Here is a 20,744-nt window from a genome sequence, read left to right on the forward strand (position 1 = left end):
CAGAATGTTATAATACTCGTCTATCGTCTCCTTTAGGTATCTGCAAAACAGATTACATTTCAAGTTAAAGCGTGTTTTTACCGAAAAGTAAACAAAACGTTGTTAATAGAGAATATTTATTTTGGATATTTGTGCGAGAACTTAATATGTACATTATGTCTGCTTGCCTTTTCAATGAAGAGGTGCGGTCTTACAAAAAATGAGTAATGTAACGTCAAAACAAGCAGCCCAAATTGTAGCTTTTTGGAGATGGACGACCGCAGCAATATCTTGCTAATGTTATGGAATCTACCAATCCAGCGTTTAAAGTGCTCTAAGAAGGTATAAAGAAAGTGGCGGATACACAAGAAGATCAGTTCCAGGACTTCCCAGATGCACAAGCCTCGCAGGTGAATGTTATTTACATCTGCAGACTTTGAGTACACATCATGTTATAGCTAGACAACTACTGCGAAATGATCTTTCCACAGCCCGTAATATTCGAATCAGTGCCCATTTGGTTAGAAACAGATTAAGGAATTTGGAATCTGAGCCAAAATGCCTGCTACTGCTCCACTGTTAACGAGGACACACAGTGTAGTACGTTTAAGGTTTGCACCAGAACATGTCGATTTGGATGTTAACGACTGGACTAATAGTCCTTGTACTGATGAGTCAAGATTTGCATTTTGTAGATCCTACAGACACTCTGCACTATCCGATCCATTGAATCAATCCCGATTCGATGGTACAAATGGTTTATTCAGCGCTACCATGTCAAACATAGAAGCTTCTGGTCGAGAGATATGATCTCAGTATGAGGTAGTAGTTTCTTGATAGAGTATTTTTCAGTTTAAAGAGCAGTCCAGGGTGATATACTCTATCAAAGCCTGGGAAAGTTTATAAATAATGATATCAAAAAAAAAACGAGAGACAGAAATAACATATGATCTCATATAAAGAGGAAAAAAGTTCTTTTTAGAGCATATTTTATTAATATGTATAATTAACATATTATCAGAGGGAGTACGTATTTTCATTAACAAAATTACGTGGAAATTCAGGGAGAACATGCAACTTCCCAACTTCTTAGTAGACAGGGCCGTATATCTTTGTCAGGGCCGAATTTCCGTGAAGCAAATTAAATATATTGTACTTCGTTGGTGTAGACTTTCAGAATAACAAGGCAGCATAATTATGCTGATAAAATGTTTAGTAAGAAATATAACCTTTCGCACATTGTTTCAAGGCATGAAAGCAATGTTAGTAGTGTTTTCAAAGAGTTCATGGGACGATATTTTATTTAGTAATATTTTTTTATTATGTCAAAATCCTGAATAATTGGAAGAATATTAATCATTTACTTGGATGTCTTTATCTTTGTGTTTACTTCAAGTTTGGTATCTTTGGTCATTTTGTTCAAGCCTTGAACAAGGCATTGAACAAAACATATCAACGGCGGAGGAATTTAATGAAGTGATACGTCAACTTAAACAAAATAAAGCAGGGGGAACAAACAGACTGTCTAGTTAATGAGCTGATTAAACATGGAGAGGAAATCTTACAGCAAAAGTATATAACCTGATGAAACAGATTTGGATAAAAGAATCAATGCCTAAAGAATCGGAAAAGGGATTAATTGTTCCGATATTTAAAAAACGAAACCTAAAAGTTTGTAAAAACTACAGAGATATTACTCTTCTGAATGTGGTTTATAAGATATTGACTACAATGGTAATAAACTATTGATGGAGCATACAGAAATAAAAATAGGGGAATATCAAAATGGTTTTAGGAGAGGAAGATCTACTGTAGATGCCATATAGATACATAGTGATTCAGACTATCGAGAAATTTTAAGAATATGACATGTGGCTGCATATCCTTTTTAATGACTTCAAGCAAGCATTTGACAGCATTAAGAGACCAGAAGTAGTAAACGATATGAGGAACATAGAAGTACCTAGAAAGATAATAAGACTCGTGGAAATGACGATGAGGGAATCAAAAGCATCAGTATTAACGCAGGAAGGAACAACAGAAGAATTTGACTACAATGCAGGAGTAAGACAAGGAGATGGGCTGTGAACTACGCTCTTTAACTTTGGACGCCATAATTAAGAAGTGCAAACTCACAGGGACTATCACCAACAATTCAGTCTAGATAGTAGCATATGCTGATGACTTAGCGGAGCTGGCGAGAGACAGAAGAACCTTAGAGAACACAACTAGACAAATTGAAAAGGAATGGTATAAAGAAACTTAACAATAAATGAAGAAAAACCTAAATACATGAAACTAGAGAGAGAAACAAAGATAGAGAGGAGAGAAATATCAAAATCGGGAATTGTAGTTTAGAAATAGTCAGTATTGTCCATATCTGGGAGTTATAATTGACAATAAGAATAACAGAATACAAGCGGGCCATAGATATTATAAATACAACAGTCTTTTAAAAAACAAAAAAATCAGCAGAAATACGAAAATCCGAGTTTATAGAATAGCAATTCGAAAAGTGGTGATATTATATGGGGCAGAAACCATGAGTCTAACAAAGAGGGAAGAAGACATGTTAAAAATATTTGAGAGGAAAATGGTAAGAATAATATATGAACCAAAGGAAACAATGCAAGGAGATTATGAAAGGCTCCTGAAGTTAGAAATAAGAGATAAACGAGAAGGAACAATTTAGCAGGATGCCCTAATAACATTATATGGCGTAAACGAGACATTAACAATGAGATGGAAGAGCCTTATGGAGTTTATAAGGCCAGCATAAGACCAATATTGACATATGCATCAGAATCAAGATCTGACATAGCACAAACAGAGCGAATGCTTGAAACAGCAGAAATAAGAATATTCAAGAATTATAGGAAACATGGTGAAAGACGAAAAGAGTGCTGAGTTCAGAACAAAATGTAATATACAGGCTATACACGATTGAACACGAAATAGAAAAAAAAAGAATGGAACAATCGAAACAGTAGAATTAGGGAGTGCATATAGATTTTCATTTTGGAAAAAATCAAACAAGATAGAACTTTTTGTAATTTCATTAAGAAATGTTTAATAAACAACATATCAAAAAGTTCTACTCGAGAAGTGGGTGCTTTATTTTTTATTAAACAAATGAACGACGAAATTAGATGTTTTTTTAAATAACTCCGAAAATATAAATTTTAGAAAAAAACTGACTTGACCATTGAAAAATTCAGAAAATTTTACAAAAAAAAACCTTATATAAAGAATTTTCTAAAATTAAATATGTATCTTCTATAATTTTTTATTTATAACGCTAAAGTCACCCTTCTCACAAACATTGGCGCACTGTAAACTAGCGTACGGCGAAGTGCATAGTTGAGTTATTTTAATGTAATTCTTTAACTAATGGATCAAATGAAATTTTACAAATTGGACATGAAAGAAAAATAATTAAGCTATCTTATGGTTATAACAGAGAGAAATAAAATGTATGATCATAAGTACGGTGTGGGCGGAAAGTGAGCCTTACATGAATTTTGTTTAAAAATGATATAAAAATGTGTAACTAATACAATTTTTCTTATAAAACTCTCAATTTTGCACAACTTACCTTTCAATTATCTTACTAAGTGATGTTTTATTTAAAAAAAATCTCAAAAATTTAATTCAAATGATATGACGTCTCAAAAAATGTAATTTTTGAAATCTTCGTAGTTTTATAGAATTACTACCACTTTAAGACGGTATTACTCAAGTTTGAACAGATCTATTACAGGTTTATATGTATTCTTTAAAGATTAGGATGTATTATTTAAAATGCACTAAATTATTTTACTTTAGAAATGAAATAAACTATTTCTTTTTGAGAAAATTAAGAAAGATAACAAAAATGTAATACAAAAACCGAAAATTACCAGCAAAAAAATGTTTATACAAAGTGATCAAAACTTTTTTCTGTAAAACTTACTCAAAATACATTTAATAATAAGCTTCAACAGTAATAAATGTTCAGTAAAAAAAATTTCTTAACGCTTAAAAAGTATGTCTGCGTAACTTGGAACCTTTTGATAACTTTTTTATTATCAGTTTTACGAAAAAAAGTTATTCCTTATAAAATACTTTGCATCGTATATAATCTAAGATACAATCATCAAATATCAAATTTAATTAATTTTATACGAAGTATGTTATATGAATTTCACTCAAGAGTAAAGTACCTTTACATTTTACAATATCGAAAAGTATTATTAAGAAAAGTTTTTTGGAATTAAAAAATTTGTTTAAGTGTTCAATTACATCCTTCTAATTAAAGTATTGTGAATAATAAAGACACAACTCTTAAGAAAAATTCATACAAATTTTTACATACCTCGTATAAAATTAAAAAAGTTTGATATCTAATGGTTGTATCTTAGATTTTAGACCAGGGAGAGCCTTTTATGAAGAATAACTTTTTTTCGTAAAAGTGATAATAAAATAGTTATCATAATTGTAATAAAATGATGAGATAATATATCCGTAATTTGAGAAAACATTGATTTTTTTTCAATTAGAATGATATAATTGTATATTTAAACATAGTTTTTAATTTCAAACAAATTTTGATAATATTATTTTTTGATATTCTGGAATATAAAGGTACTTTACTCTTTAACGTAATTCATATTTTTGACATAACTCGTAAAAAATTGATAAAATTTGATACCTGATGTTTTAGATTTTTGAATATCCAGAGCATTTTATGAAGAATAGCTTTTTTTCGTAAAATTGATAATAAAAAAGTTTGCCATGTGGTTCCTAGCTACGCATACATACTGTATAAGAGCTTCTGTATAAGAATTTTCAAATTGCAATGCCATATTCGGATTCAGCGTAATCAAAAACAAAATAGAAACATATTTGATCAAAGTAAAATGATTAATTTAGCGATATTTTTAAAATTATTTATACAAAACAATTGTTATTGTTTAAACAATTAATAAACAATTAGCGGCCAAATCTGCGAGTAGAACTTTTTACTTTAACAAGTATATAAACTAACAAAAAAAGTTTTAGAAAAATATAAGCTTGTTTGAATTTTTCCGAAACAATGCATGTTTTCGTTCTAATTGCACTCCCCTAAATGGTAACACAAGACTCGTTAAAATAACAAAGGTCAAATCACTATGTAGTAGAATAAGTATCGGCCGACCACGCAAGATATGGAGTGATAATCTTCCACGGAGGCAAGAACCCGTCAATAAACAAGTAAAATTTCTTACATAAAGAAATGAAGAGAAGAAGAAGAATCAACTGCAATGAAATCAAACGTACGATTCTGTAATATTCATTATTTTTGTACACTAGTTTTTCGCCATTGGGATAAATCCTGCGATCAGTTAATTATTCGTGTGTAAAATTATTTATTAACCCACGAAAGAGAATAGAATATTTTCATCAATCAATTTGAGCAATGCCCATCCATCTCCATTAATAGTGTTCTCATTCAACAATCATCAAATCGAACATTCAGGTTAACTGAGGAAATCGATTCCAAAACACAACCCTTCGAATTACTCCCCACTTCCTTCTCCGCCTCTGTGCTAGTGTCCTTCGCTGAATTATACGAGATCGATTTTCTGAAAGTACAAAATCTTTCTGTATCAATCTTACACTTCTCCTTACATTCTCCCCCAGTGAATTTCGAAATAGATAGCTCTTGCCACTATCAATGAACCGCCCATTAAAAATATGCCAGCAGAGGTTTTCTAAAGCTTTTAGTAAACATCGAGGAATGTACAGATATGTGTGACGCAAGAAATGAGTTCTTGAGTGACTGAATAATATAGTCCAAGAAGGAAACTCAGCCTCGCAAACATCCCCCTTTGGCGGATGGGAATAACGTATGTCCTAAAAGTTTTGGCACAATATATTTATCGATATTTTTTTAAATAAAATAAAAATGTATACCCTTTTTATTCAGTTCCAAAGTTGGCAAAACTGTCTTATTTTTCACTTAGAACAGAGAGCGCAAACCAGCACTCTAAATCGACGATTTTCGACTCTATTTAGAGTCATCATCAGAGAGACGTAGGATTCCTGTTCTCTGCCCCAAGTGACGGAACTTTGAGAGCTTATTCCCGCATTGCAACTGACATTTATGGAGTAGGTGTCTAGCGATACCTGGCAATTTTTTGGGTTTTTTTTTGTTAAGTTACAACTCAATGCTTAACTAAACTATACTATCAAATTATGTGGAGTGATCCATTCTTCTTCACTAGACGCAAATCTCTGAATGTCTTTCATGAGGTCCTGGGCGTAATTCAGATCAATTCTCTTAATAATAATGTAGAGACAATAAAGCAATTGTAAATGACAACAGTTTAATTGGTAGTAATGTTTTAATCTAAAACTAAATTATTGAAAATATGAAGAAAAAGATCTTCTGTGTAAACGGTATATTAGTTTGAAAACCCCAATAAAGGGCTATATTAAAATACAGAACGTTTTCGCTCTAAAGAGATCATCATCAGTGTTCTATGCCTAAAATAAGTATAACCATAATTAGTGAAGACAATAGTAAAAATGTTTTTAAAGGGCGACCAAGATAAAAAATTAGGTTATACTTACAAGCTCTACATGCTAAGCCACCAAAAATACATGGGTTAAAACCCTTAAAATGCCGACCAAAGGTCTTACATTGGCATATTATTTATTAAACCCTGGCGATGGGTGAAATTCTAAAAGGTATACCTCAAGGCACCATATGACTATACCACGGGCATGTGGGTGGTTGAGTTGATTTCTCTGTCTTCACAAAGAGAAAGGTGAAAGCCAACTGATTACAGGTGACAGGTGGTGTAAAAGCGTTTCTGACTAATAACAGTAGAGACAGACAGTGTAACATAAAGTTGTGTGAACTGATATGTAGTTTGGTATACTAGCCAAAAATTTATAAAATTTATTTGTGGTAAAATTCAATAATAACAATTAACATCGTGTGCTAGGATTACAAGTATTCAAAGAATACACGGTCGAAAAGGTAAACATTATTTACAAAGCAATAAAAAAAGGTCCATCGATGGTTTCTAGATACGCCGATACGTAAACAAGTTTCCTCTCGCCCTCAGATAGTTCGTCGCCAGAAGGTTCTGGCGTTGACAGGGCCGGCCTGGGACCGTGACACTATAATACTAATACGATCAATTAGGTATGTGCTATTCCCCGCAAAAATTCGTGAGTGTTCGCAGGGTCGTAATTGTTTACCAGACTTGCAATCCACTCTGCAGAATCTCTGTCACAATACGCAATAACTATTTATATATATTTTTCGGTCAATTCCCTTTTCGGGCAATTGTTTTTCTGCCAATTGTCAATTCGGGCAATTGTCCATTCGGTCCATTCGTGTTTCGGGGAATTGTACATTCAGGGAATTGACCATTCGGGAATTGCTTTCGGGGATTTGTCTTTCGGGAAACTGTTTTCGGGCAATTGTCCTAGATCCCTTGCAAAGCAAGCTCCTAAGGTGCACTTTGAATCATACTTTCATGAGCATACTGAGTTGATGAGCATACTCAGTAGTAACTAACACGTTGTACTTATGGAGTACATGGATTATGAAAGAGTATTATTTATATTGAGTTTTCACTTCTGTCGGCACTCCCCCGAGTGCCATTTTTCTTATAACACCAAAAATGAGATGTTTTAACCAAATAATGCTTCAAATATAATGTGAAGAATAATTTTGAATTCAGTTCTTCACATGAACTTGCTTTTTTGTCATTTAAAGTAGAAAAAAAGTTTAATTTCTCTCCTTTAATATTTATTGTCCAATAATTTAAACTGTACTAATATGTAAGACTTTACTTTAAATTCTAAAATGACTAAATTACAATCAGCGTTTGCGGAAATACCGGCAAGTGCTTATATTTCAAGCGGCTACTCGAATTTCTTAAACATTTATCTAACAATAAAACACTGAAAACATCTGTTTTCTATACTTCCACAAAATTTATTACAACTATGTGACTACAGCTGTTTCGGCAAAGAGCGTCTTTCTCAAGTGATTTAGATTACTATGGGTTTGCCTTTTTAAAGTCTTTAACTGAAGAGGTTGAGGAGTGGGGAGCTGTTTGTCTCGAGTTCTTCATTCAGAATTATATTTGTATTTTTCAATTTATTAATTTCCATAGATTCTAATAGAGATAGCTTAAGGCCTTTATTTTGAATATGCAGAATTTGAAACTGTTCATTAAAAGAATGATTATGATCTAGAAGGTGAAGTGCGTATGTAGAATTGTCTGCTTTTCTATTGAAAAGCAGCCGTTCAGCAGCAGACAGTGAAAGCCCTTTTGTGTTCTGCTATCCGTTCGTCAAAGGTGCTGCCCGTTTGACCGATGTAAGTTTTCGGACAGTCACCACAAGTTAGTTTGTAAACACCACTCTGTAGTTGTTTTCTCTTTCTGCTCTTATTTTTCTTAATATATTTAAGTTGTTGTTAGTTCTGAAAGCTGGTGTTATTCCTTTCTTTTTAATGTATCTGGCTATTTTTGTTGTTATCTTGCCAGTATATGTGATAGAGAATGGCTATAATGAACAAACAAATAACAAAATTTTAAACCAAAAACTCCATAAGAAAGCTCTAAAATCAGTCTATCCACCACCACAGAAAGAACCCAGTACCTTCTGCTCTATCACATATACTGGCAACATAACAACAAAAATACATAAAAAAGAAAGGAATAACACCAGCTTTCAGAACTAACAACAACTTAAGAGGACACAGTAGCGATCAACAAGTAGCAAAAACGCGTTCCAAGATTGCGGCTGTAATTTTGAATATTTTTTCGAGATATTTGGCACACGTATTCGTAATATAATAAAGAATGACGGTACAGACCCCAATTTGAAAAATATATTAATATGTGGAAATTACTCTGTAATTAAATACAATATTAAAAAACGAGCCTGTACCGCCATTAAGAAGAACAAAAAATACACTTTCTTCAAATAAACTTTTTTATCCGATGCCTAGATTTTGTGTCATTTTGGAACTACTAACATTTTTTTTAATTCATTAGTAGTTCCAAAATGACACAAAATCTAGGCATCGGGTAAAAAAGTTTATTTGAAGAAAGTGTATTTTTTTGTTCTTCTTAATGGCGGTACAGGCTCGTTTTTTTAATATTGTATTTAATTACAGAGTAATTTCCACATAATAATATATTTTTCAAATTAGGCTCTGTACGGCCATTTTTTATTATATTACGAATAAGTGTGCCAAATATCTCGAAAAAATATTCAAAATTACAGCCGCAATCTTGGAACGCGTTTTCGCTACCTGTTGATCGCTACTGTTTCACCTTAAACAAATATATTAAGAACAATGAGAGCAGAAAGAGAAAACAACTACAGAGCGGTGTTCACAAACTAACTTTTGGTGACTGTCCGAAAACTTACATCGGTCAAACGGGCAGCACCTTTGACAAACGGATAGCAGAACACAAAAGGACTTTCAACAATAGAACAACAGACACTTATACATACGCACTTCACCTTCTAGATCATAATCATTCTTTTAATGAACAGTTTCAAATTCTGCATATTCAAAATAAAGGCCTTAAGCTATCTTTATTAGAATCTATGGAAATTAATAAATTGAAAAATACAGATATAATTCTGAATGACCAACTCGAGACAAACAGCTCCCCACTCCTCAACGTCTTCAGTTAAATACTTTTAAAAGACAAACCCATAGTAATCTAAATCACTTGAGAAAGGCACTCTGCCGAAACAGCTGTAGTCACATAGTTATAATAAATTTTGTGGAAGTATAGAAAACAAACGTTTTCAGTGTTTTATTGTTAAATAAAATGAACTTCCATCAAATAACGGTCGAATCCATCAATTATTTAAACATTTATAACAAACATTTAAGTCCGCCACTTTTTTGGATGGGCGATAAAATATGGAGGCAACTTTACACTATAATAGATGCATTAATTACTAAAATATGTGGAAGTTAATTTTTAAATTTGCAGAATTGCAAAACGTCACTGTCACTAGAAGGTTTATTAAAATAAAAATATAAAGATTTTCATTGCGAAGAAAACCATACCAAGAAATGAGCCAACGAGCTGGACCACTCCATTGTCCGTATTGGCAGGTAAAAACAAAAATAATCTATTTTTGAGTTTGTTTGTGTGTGTACAGATACGGTACTTTAGCTGTGTATATTGCTGAACTTTTCAAATCCACCACATTGTAAAAAGGCATTACAAACAAGATAGGAATTTTGTTTGGTACCTTACCAAATGAAGCAACAAGCAAAATTTTTGATTCCAGCGCGGATGGCAACTATGAGGTTACACTGATGACCAAAGCGACGGTTTACTACAACGGCCTAGTCGTTTGGCAGCCACCTGCCGTCTATAAGTCCTCTTGTTCTATAGACGTTGAGTTTTTTCCATACGACGTGCAGACTTGCGTGTTGAAGCTCGGATCTTGGACGTACGATGGTTTTAAGGTTCGCGAGATATACTTTTTTACACCTTGTATAAAAACAGAATTGTCGAAAGTATAACTTTTGTAATAAAAGAACATGTTGGAAATAATTTTCCGACAAGAAAATTGGCATTTTTTAATATGCAATTAAAAAGTTTTAAGTGCAATCAAAACTTTTTCAGCTTTTATTTATTTTTCAATATAGTCCAGACTATATGACACAAACTTACTAAAAAAGAGGTCCTTATGACAAATCCGAAGTATGCAAGGAGGTACCCCGGTCGGAAAATTCTTTTAAAAAATGGTTTTAAACAAATTAAATATCAATTTTTTCAACTTGGACAATTTGTTTTATATTCTTTTGGTCATTATGAGCAAAAAATGTCTCTTGTGATTTTTCTCTAAAATTGTTTATTGTTGAGTTATACGCAATTCAAAATTTTAAATAATTATCGCGAGAATACTCATTTTTAAAGCCTAATAACTCGGTTAAAAGCTATTATTATGAAAGTCATAAAGTGGCCAAATCAAAGTTTAAAACTCCCTAGAGGATTCTGAAAAAATTCTTGTCAATATTTTATTACTAAGCTGTTATTTTTAATTATTAACAATGAGCGCTAAACGTGTATTAGCCGGCTGTCAATGGTAAGTGCGAAAGAGATGCATCATTTTGGCCGTCCAATGGTGAATCTCACCCGTCGATTTTTATTTCTAAATGTGCGCTTTTTAAACATAAATTTAAATGTACGTGGTGATTCCCCCAAGCCTAGCATAGTCCATAACCTTTATTTTTAATTTAATACCCTATATATTTTTATCTTTTTGAAAGTCCCTTAAGAGGAAACAGTAGCGATCAACAGGTAGCGAAAACGCGTTCCAAGATTGCGGCTGTAATTTTCAATATTTTTTCGTGATATTTGGGACACGTATTCGTAATATAATAAAGAATGGCGGTACAGAGCCCAATTTGAAAAATATATTAATATGTAGAAATTACTCTGTAATTAAATACAATATTAAAAAAACGAGCCTGTACCGCCATTAAGAAGAACAAAAAAATACACTTTCTTCAAATAAACTTTTTTATCCGATGCCTAGATTTTGTGTCATTTTGGAACTACTAATAAAATAAGAAATTTTAGCAATAATGTATCACTTTTCGCCTTAATACATAAATGACTATTTTTGAGATCAGGTTGTAGCTTCTAAAACCATAAAAATATTCAGGGTGTTTCATTACAACTAAAGACCATGGACTATGCTAGACTTGCGTGAATTACCCTGTATATTTAAATTTATGTTTATAAAGTGCCCATTTGGATTGAACAGTTGACTTATTCTAGCGTTTTTAATAATTTTCCAAAATAAGTATACTCCAAATAAGCAGTATTCCATACTTTATAATTTCAAAATTTTACACTGTATTATTCATATTACGGCAAGCATGATATAGTTCTATTCGTTGAAATCAGGTTATTAACAGATTTTAAAAATATAAAAATATACAGGGTGTTCCATTAAAAATAAAATTTATGGACTATTTAGACTATGCTGTACATTTAGATTTATGCATAGAACGAACACATCTATAATAATATCAATGGGAAAATCCCAATAGTTGGCTGTATACCAAAGTTTAAAAAACTCATACAGAAGTAAAAACTTCAAATTGTATACTGGTATAAAATCGTTTTAAAAACTATCTAAAATGTCATCCAAATGGATTGCAAATCGTTTTCGTTCTAATTCAGAACATCTTTAGTGCATTCTACTGAGTAGTTTCAACTAGCACACTATTTAAAGTGGTAACCCCATAATATATGGTTTACATATTATATTTTAATAAAATATGGTGACTACAAGTCGATGTTGTTAGATTTATTTGAATATAGTTGGTCTGTGTCCATTGAACTGGCAAGTACCTAGTATTTTCGAGCAGGGAAACATGTTGCCCTTTGAGCATGTATTCAAATAAATCTAACAACATCGACTTGTAGTCACCATATTTTATTAAAATATACTTAATATGTAAACCATAATATATTATGGGGTTACCACTTTAAATAGTGTGCTAGTTCCAACTAGTCAGCAGAATGCACTGAAAATGTTCTGAATTAGAACGAAAACGTTTCGCAATCCATTTGGATGACATTTTATATAGTTTTTAATAAACGATTTTATACCAGTATACAATTTGAAGTTTTTATTTCTGTATGAGTTTTTTATTTATAATAATATTTAGTGCTCTTCACATAAAACTATCCACCTTAAATAACTTTTAAACCACTGATTTTTAGAAAAAAACGCAAAAACATGTCAAATAATAATTGAAGAGGGAGGCATGATGCCATATTTAAGCTTACTGGGAATGGCACCATCCCACCCCCGTATCATCCCGTAATTTTTTTTAATTACTACCCCTTTTTATGTCATACTTAAATTCCTCTCTTTGTACTGATTTCAAAAATGTATAACACTTGATGCTGAAAGTGATTAGTTTATGAGAAAAATAAATACAAAAGCAAGAAAACTGGATTGAATAAATAGCTATTTGTATAACAAGGGAGGAAAGTGCTACTTTTCCTCCCGAGAATGAAGTTTACTGCCCGACGCGTAGCGGAGGGCAGTAATCATTCAAGGGAGAAAAAGACACTTTAATCCCATGTTATACATATGGTTTTTCCACCTTCCTCAAATTAATAAAAAATCATTTTTCATTTTTACTTAATTTATTTATGTAACTAGCCAACAAAATTTATTAAAACTAAAACTAACAAGTAGGTACAATATAACTGTCAACTGTCAAATATAAGTCAAATTATTAATGTAAACATTGTTAAATCAAAATAACAATTTACTGTTTTTTACCATTCTGCAAAATACAGGGTGTTTTATAAATAAACGTTAAGATGCATAGATACTTACGTAATAGAAAATAGATATTGTACAGGGCGTCAATAAGTTATATTTCATGAATGAAATACCACGACGTCACTTTTATTTTTCCTCCCTAGGGAGGAAAAGTACAACAATCAGGTCCGGAAAAGTATACTTTCGGTAGAGGTAGGTGGAAAAATTATTTTTTTAACAATTTTATAAGATTTAGAGTATATTATTACAGCAGAGAGTTTTATAACATTTCAGTAGCAAAAATTTTAATAATAATTATTTAAAAACTTTAACAATAATTATTCAAGCTTTCAAAAGTCAAGTGAAATTTAATAAAAAATTTTCTTCTTGGTAAAAGGTATATTAGTTTAAAAAGCCCTAAAGGGCTACAAACATATGAACAAAACGTTTTCGCTCTGTAACAAGAGCATCATCAGTGTTACAAGAACATGGTGAGCCAACCAAAAAATCCAAAGGTCAAAGCCTTTCAAAAAACAGACAAAAGTCTCTTATATAAAAGATAACATCGCAAAATCCAAAGGATGGATAAAATTCCTAAGGATAAGGCCCTATGGCAACATATGACTCCCACACGTTGTAAGTGGGTCAAAAGGTAACTAGGTCATTCTGTTATGTGTGTTGCCTGCCACCTCCCATAACAGAATGACCTAGTTACCTTTTGACCCACTTACAACGTGTGGGAGTCATATGAAGCCATAGAGCCTTATCCTTAGGAATTTTATCCATCCGTTGGATTTTGCGATGTTATCTTTTATATAAGACTTTTGTCTGTTTTTTGAAAGGCTTTGACCTTTGTATTTTTTGGTTGGCTCACCATGTTCTTGTAACACTGATGATGCTCTTGTTACAGAGCGAAAACGTTTTGTTCATATGTTTGTAGCCCTTTAGGGCTTTTTAAACTAATATACCATTTACCAAGAGGAAAATTTTTTATTAAATTTCACTTGTAATTAATGGTATACAGCCAACTACAGGAAGTTCTTCCTTGTGGACTTTCAAAAGTCATTTTGAATAATTATTATTGTTAAAATTTTTGGTAGTGAAATGTTCATTCTAAATGTTTGTAGGTAATAAAATTGTTAAAAAAAAAGAATGTGTGTACTTTGTACGCACGTAAGAAGATATTCTTCTATTATATAAATAATTTAAATGAAGTAAATATACTTAACAGCTTATTTGTATTTTATTTAAAAATTAAATTAACTTTCTTATCTACCACTTTCAAAAATTTTTTATTAAAATAACGAAAAATAAAAAAAAAGTATGAATCGTCCAGGATTAGAACCCGCGACCTTCCGTGTGCTTCCGTTCTCTGTACCACCGCTCTGCCAACTACGCCATCGAGCCACTTGAATTGACACGTAAGTTTCGGATATAATTACACAACAGGGCGACAAACTGTAAAAATGTTATGCCTACATGTTTTATTATTTTACTACAGGGAAACGCAAATCCAAAAACACAAGAATTATAATAAATAATAAATTTCCTAAAACCACTAATATATTCTTTTAATGACTTATTTGCACGGTTACAGATACATACATACCTATCTTGAAAGATTAGCAATGAACTACATACTGTCAGAACTACATACTGTCAGTGTGCGCAGGCGCGTGGTTAATGTACAATTTTACCCTCAATCGATTCGCCGCTAAAGAAGAATATCTTTAAAAATAATTTTTTTTAATTCAGTTTTGTTGCTTTTGTATTTATTTTTCTCATAAACTAATCACTTTAAGCACATTTTTTAAATCAGTACAAAGAGAAGAATTAAAATATAAAATAAAAAAGGAGGTAGTAATAAAAAAAAATAAGGGGTGATACGGGAGGTGAGAGGGTGCCTTTCCCGGCAAGCTTAAATATGAAATAATGTGTCCCCCTTCAAGCATTATTTGACGTGTTTTTGCGTTTTTTCTTAAAATCTGTGATTCAAAAGTTATTTAAGGTGGATAGTTTTAACTGAAGAGCACGTATAAAATCGACGGGTTATAATTTTTAAAACAAGGACAAAAATAATTTTATTCCATAAGTGCCTTCCACCCTATAGATAAGCCTCACTGATGAAGGAATTGCCATTCCGAAAACGTTCTGTGATGTAGCCCAAATTTTAATATAAATATAAAGGATTTTTAATAAACTTTTGAAAATAATTATTATTTACCTCCTATATCAATATATTATGCTCATCTTTTTAAGAGCTTTTTTCATATAAGTTATTTCCACATGCTTCTTTTTATTAAAACCTAAAATTTTACCATATTGAACAAAAAGCACCTCTCTTTTTTGATGTATTGTCATCGTATTGTCATTCACACCGTCTCATACTATATTAAAAAAAAGATATATATACTTTCGACGATTTTGTCTACATACAAAAGTTTTGTAACTCTAAAAAGTGACTTAATATTTAACACGCGGGCATACGAAATGGCGGATAATATTTTTTGCTTTCAGTTGTAAAATATTCAAGCGCTAAATCTGCATGTTTCATTAATTCTCAGTGGCGATTCAATATTTTTCTTTTTTATTTTTGTGTGTTCCACGAACGAAATTGTGAATGAACACACACTTTATATCATTTAAAATTATTTCAAAATTATTATTGCTATTAATATTTTGCAAGTTTATATGTTCATTTGAATGTTTTATATGTGAAAGCGCTTATATAGTCAAGGCGCCAGCTTGACCACCGAGGCCTTTTCAATTCTGATGGGCGAACTCAACGGTTTCTTATGGATTTTTGGCTGGTGGCTACGAATTTCTAGGTGGATTTCGATACGAGTGGTCAAAAAATTGTTATAAACAATTTAATTATTGTTTATAAACTGTTTATAACGCTCTAGCTCATAAACTTAAAGAGATAAACAATATTATAAGTTATTACAATGACGACCTCTGGTGGATTTCAGCTGAACTAACATTGAGGGTGTATCCAATGTCAAACGCTGAGCGCACATGCTTTTGAAACAAGTAAGTAATATTCATTATATATTTTTACATGTTTTTTTTTACAAATAATATATACAACATCGACGACAACTTTAAAAATTAATAGTAAATATTACCTACTTGTTTCTAATGCATGTGCTCTCAGCGTTTGACATTGAAATCATCCTCAACGCTAGTTCAGGCAAAATCCACGAGAGGTCGTCGTTTGTGACTTAACATCGCGAATACACATATAAATTATAATTTGTATCGAGAGGTTAGTGAGCGAACCTTTACGCTGTGAGCCGATCTTGCGCCTCAGAGCGCGCTATTAAAATATCGATATTTTGGCCCAAAATAAACCTACGAACATTTCTATCATAAAGTTTAATAGTGCGGCCGATATGTGAAACAATTGCACATTTAATGATACAATCATATAATTTGGACCACATATACTACACATATAAAGGTTCAAATTTAGATGTGAGGCCATCTCAGATTTTGCCTTTTACAACAATGGCGGGGAATCAAAATGGCGGCTATACATATGTGTTAATAGTACCATAACTTTTGAGCGAAAAGTCCGATTTCAACCAAATTTATTATATATGTTTATTTTTTGATTTACAAGATGCATATGGTGAACCAGAAGAATCGGTTTACCAGAAGTTGTGTTTTTACTGGTTGTTTATGTAAAGAGATATTTTTTTTTTAATTTTTTCCATCTTTATATATTATTTTTCAAAAAGGTAATACCGCAATTGAAAAGAGCGTAAAAATATTTTGTAGAAAATATTTTTAACTTTTCAGTTATGTTAATTACTGTTACGCGATTGACTCTACTATTTTATTTATTTATATCTTTAGTCGCTAAGTTTAATTTAAATAAAGGAAGACTTACTTATATTATTTTATTTACATCACTTATTTATTTTTAATGATTACAAATAACACCAACTAACACATCTAATTTATTTACAACTCAAATTTATGATTTAATTAACTAAACATAACGATAACTAATATATACATTTCATTAGATCCGAATCGAGTACAATTATATTACGCGTCGCGGCTCATTCGTTGACTGACTAGCCTGTGCTTGAATTTCAGTCCTATATATACTTCGGCAGCGTTCGCCCCGAACGCCGTGGAAAAGGAATAGCTGTTTCGCGCGTTCTCCAGTAACGACTAGATTGTTCAGTCAGGATAGGCCAATATGTGAGCAGACTGTTATAAATAGCGTCACATTGCCCCCTCCTTAAAAGATGGTTCCTCCTGGAACCTTGTCGGGACTGGAACTGGATGCTGGTATCTGCAACTGGACCCTCTTTTACAACTCCCAGTTGTATAAAAGTGACAGGGGACGGTCTTCTCTCCGCACCAGTAACTATGCGGATTGCAACAGACTAACACCTGGACCTCGGTGTCTTGGAAAATTTCTTCTACCATATTTCGGATAACTCTCCAGTCTAATTGGCGGCATTCTAACTTTGGCATGGCTAACTTTTGCACGTCGGACTCCAACACGTGCTCTCTCAATTGAATTAATGCATCCCATACATCTTGGTAGGTAGGTTGGTCATGGACAGTGTCTTTTGTTACCAGATAGAATAGGTAACGTGATGCATCTTGGAGTTTCAATGCTTTGCCAGGAGCTGGCAGTTGGCATTGAAGTTCTGCAACTCGACCAAACTTCCTTCGGAAGGCGGATGCCAACCCTCGTGCGTCTTTGATACTGGCCGGGATAGTATGGGCCAGCGAATAGTCATCGGGAAGTGCGAGAAGATCTCGCTTTTCTTCAGTGGTAACACCATGTCTTGCTTTACCGGTACCTCCGTAGGCACCCATGAACTCTTCAAAGGTAAGGTCAGGTATTTCTCGAACTTGGTTGACTTCCACTTCTTCATCTACGTCGTGGTCTCCCTCGTACGGCGCGAACCGGTTATGGTGGACTATCATCGGCTTTCCCCTAGGAATCTTGCTTATTCGGTAGATAACGTCATTGATTTTCTTGACAATGAGGTACGGACCTTCCCAGAACTGTTGCAACTTGGGAGAACAACCTGTTCGCTTCTTTGGATTATAAAGCCAGACTTTGTCGTTCTCCTTGAAACATCCCTTCTCAGCTTGGGTATCGTATCGTTTCTTCATTCAGTCGCTAGCGATCTGAAGATTAGAACGGACCAACTCATGTATATCGTCCATTCTTCTTCGTAATTCATTCACGTAATCCTCACCAGCAACATCTTCTCCAGGTCGACATCCAAACTCTAGATCACAGGGTAGACGCATCTCACGTCCAAATAGGACTTTTGCTGGTGTTTGGCCAGTTGATTCATTAACAGCAGATCTATAGGCCATTGCGAAGAACGGAAGGTACTGGTCCCAGTCTCGTTGATGATTGGACACCATCTTTGTCAAATACTTGCCGACTGTCCTATTCATACGCTCCACCATTCCATCCGATTGCGGGTGATAGGCCGTGGTTCTTGTCTTCTTCATGCCTATTTTATCACAGATTCCTTGAAATAGATCGCTCTCAAAGTTCCTTCCTTGGTCACTATGGATCTCCAGAGGTACTCCAAATCGGCTGATGCAGTCTTTGATTAACACATCTGCAATAGTGGCGGCCTTCTGGTCTGGAATTGCGTAGATCTCCACCCACTTCGTGAAGTAATCCATTACCACCAACATGTATTTGCATCCATTGTCACTTTCTGGAAATGGCCCGGCAATATCCAAAGCTATTCTTTCAAACGGACTTCCAACATTGTACTGTCTCATAGGAGCCTTTCTTTTCCGGTAGGGTCCGTTACTTGTAGCACAGGTAGTACATTTCTTACACCAGTCCTTCACATCGTCGGAACTATTCATCCAATAAAATCGTTCCCGAATTCTCTGAAGGGTCTTCTTTACACCAAAATGCCCTCCTGATGGACTGTCGTGTAACTGACGAAGTACTTCGGCTACTCTGCTCTTTGGAATCACCAACTGTGTTCTCCTCACTGAACCATCATCATTTTCTATTACTCGTTTAAGCAAGCTGTCTTCCAAGATAAATGAGTCCCACTGGGCCCAATACGTCTTAACTACTGAGCCTAGGCTTGATATTTCTTGCCAAGATGGTCGACGATTTTCTTCTTTCCATTTTCGAATCTTCTGTAAAACTGGATCTTTTTCTTGTTCTTCCTTGATCTTGGTAGGCGTCCACTCGTCGTTGACCACTGTTGTTCTTAGTACTGCTGCTTCCTTCGACTCTGTTTTGTTGCAATGGGAACATTCTGCTGGACACGGTCTTCTAGATAGGGAATCAGCGTTTCTGTGGCTAACTCCGGCCCGATGCTCGATCTTGAAATCATATTCTTGAAGTCGTTCAATCCATCTGGCTATCTGACCCTCTGGATTCTTAAACTGCATTAACCATTTAATGGCGGCATGGTCGGTTCGGATTAGAAACTTCCTTCCGTAGAGGTATTGATAGAAGTGTTCCACTGATTTGACTACTGCTAGAAGTTCTCTTCTCGTGACGCAATAATTTCGTTCAGGTTTTGAAAGCACTTTACTAAAATATCCAAGGACTCGTTCCTGTCCTCCTTGGATCTGCGACAGCACTCCTCCAATTCCCACATTACTTGCATCCGTATCTAAGATGAACTCTCCTTCTGGCAGTGGATACCCTAATATTGGCGCTGTAATTAAATGCCTCTTCAAAGTTTCAAAGGCCGTTCGGCAGTCTCCATCCCAGCAATAATCCCTTGCTTCCTCTGTAAGTCGCGTTAATGGCTTAGCGATATCTGCGAACTTCTTAATGAATCTCCGGTAGTAAGTACATAGTCCCAGAAAACTTCTCACTTGATGTTTATCAGTTGGTTCAGGCCATTCCTTAATGGAATCGATTTTTCCTTTGTCCACGGCCACTCCTTCTTTGCTGACTATATGGCCTAAATAATTGACTTTACTTTGAAATAGCTGGCATTTCTTGGGGTTTAACATTAACTGGGCAGCTTTAAGTCGATTAAAAACGTCTTCTAAATTCTTCAGGTGGTCTTCAAACGTCTCCCCCAAAACGATTATGTCGTCTAAATACACCAGGCATGTTTTCCAAGATAACCCTCTCAACACATTTTCCATCAGCCTCTCAAATGTCGCAGGAGCATTACAGAGTCCAAACGGCATAACGTTGAATTCCCATAATCCAGATCCTGTCGTAAAGGCCGTCTTCTCTTTGTCCACTGGATCCATTTCTACCTGCCAATATCCAGACTTCAAGTCCAACGTAGAAAACAATTTACTTCCAGCTAATGTGTCCAACGTGTCGTCGATCCGAGGCAGAGGATAACTATCTTTCTTGGTAACATTGTTCAACAAACGGTAGTCCACACAGAACCTCGTAGTTCCATCTTTCTTCTTGACCAGGACCACCGGAGAGACCCATGGGCTCGTAGAAGTTT

At 33.8% G+C, this 20,744-nt stretch overlaps 1 protein-coding gene across 7 annotated transcripts in view; it reads left to right on the plus strand.

The window, feature by feature from the left end:
• Window positions 1-20,744, plus strand: part of LOC114324883 (acetylcholine receptor subunit alpha-like) — a 195,524-nt gene that overhangs the window by 95,034 nt on the left and 79,746 nt on the right. Inside the window, exon 4 of one of the 7 annotated variants that reach the window (XM_050662852.1) lies at window positions 10,288-10,468. The exons of the other annotated variants lie outside the window; for them this stretch is intronic. Coding sequence (XP_050518809.1) covers window positions 10,288-10,468 — 181 coding nt within the window. The remainder of the gene's footprint in view (window positions 1-10,287; window positions 10,469-20,744) is intronic. 7 annotated transcript variants of the gene reach the window in all.

This window comes from Diabrotica virgifera, chromosome 9, assembly GCF_917563875.1.
Source record: "Diabrotica virgifera virgifera chromosome 9, PGI_DIABVI_V3a".
Taxonomy (NCBI): Eukaryota; Metazoa; Arthropoda; class Insecta; order Coleoptera; family Chrysomelidae; genus Diabrotica; species Diabrotica virgifera.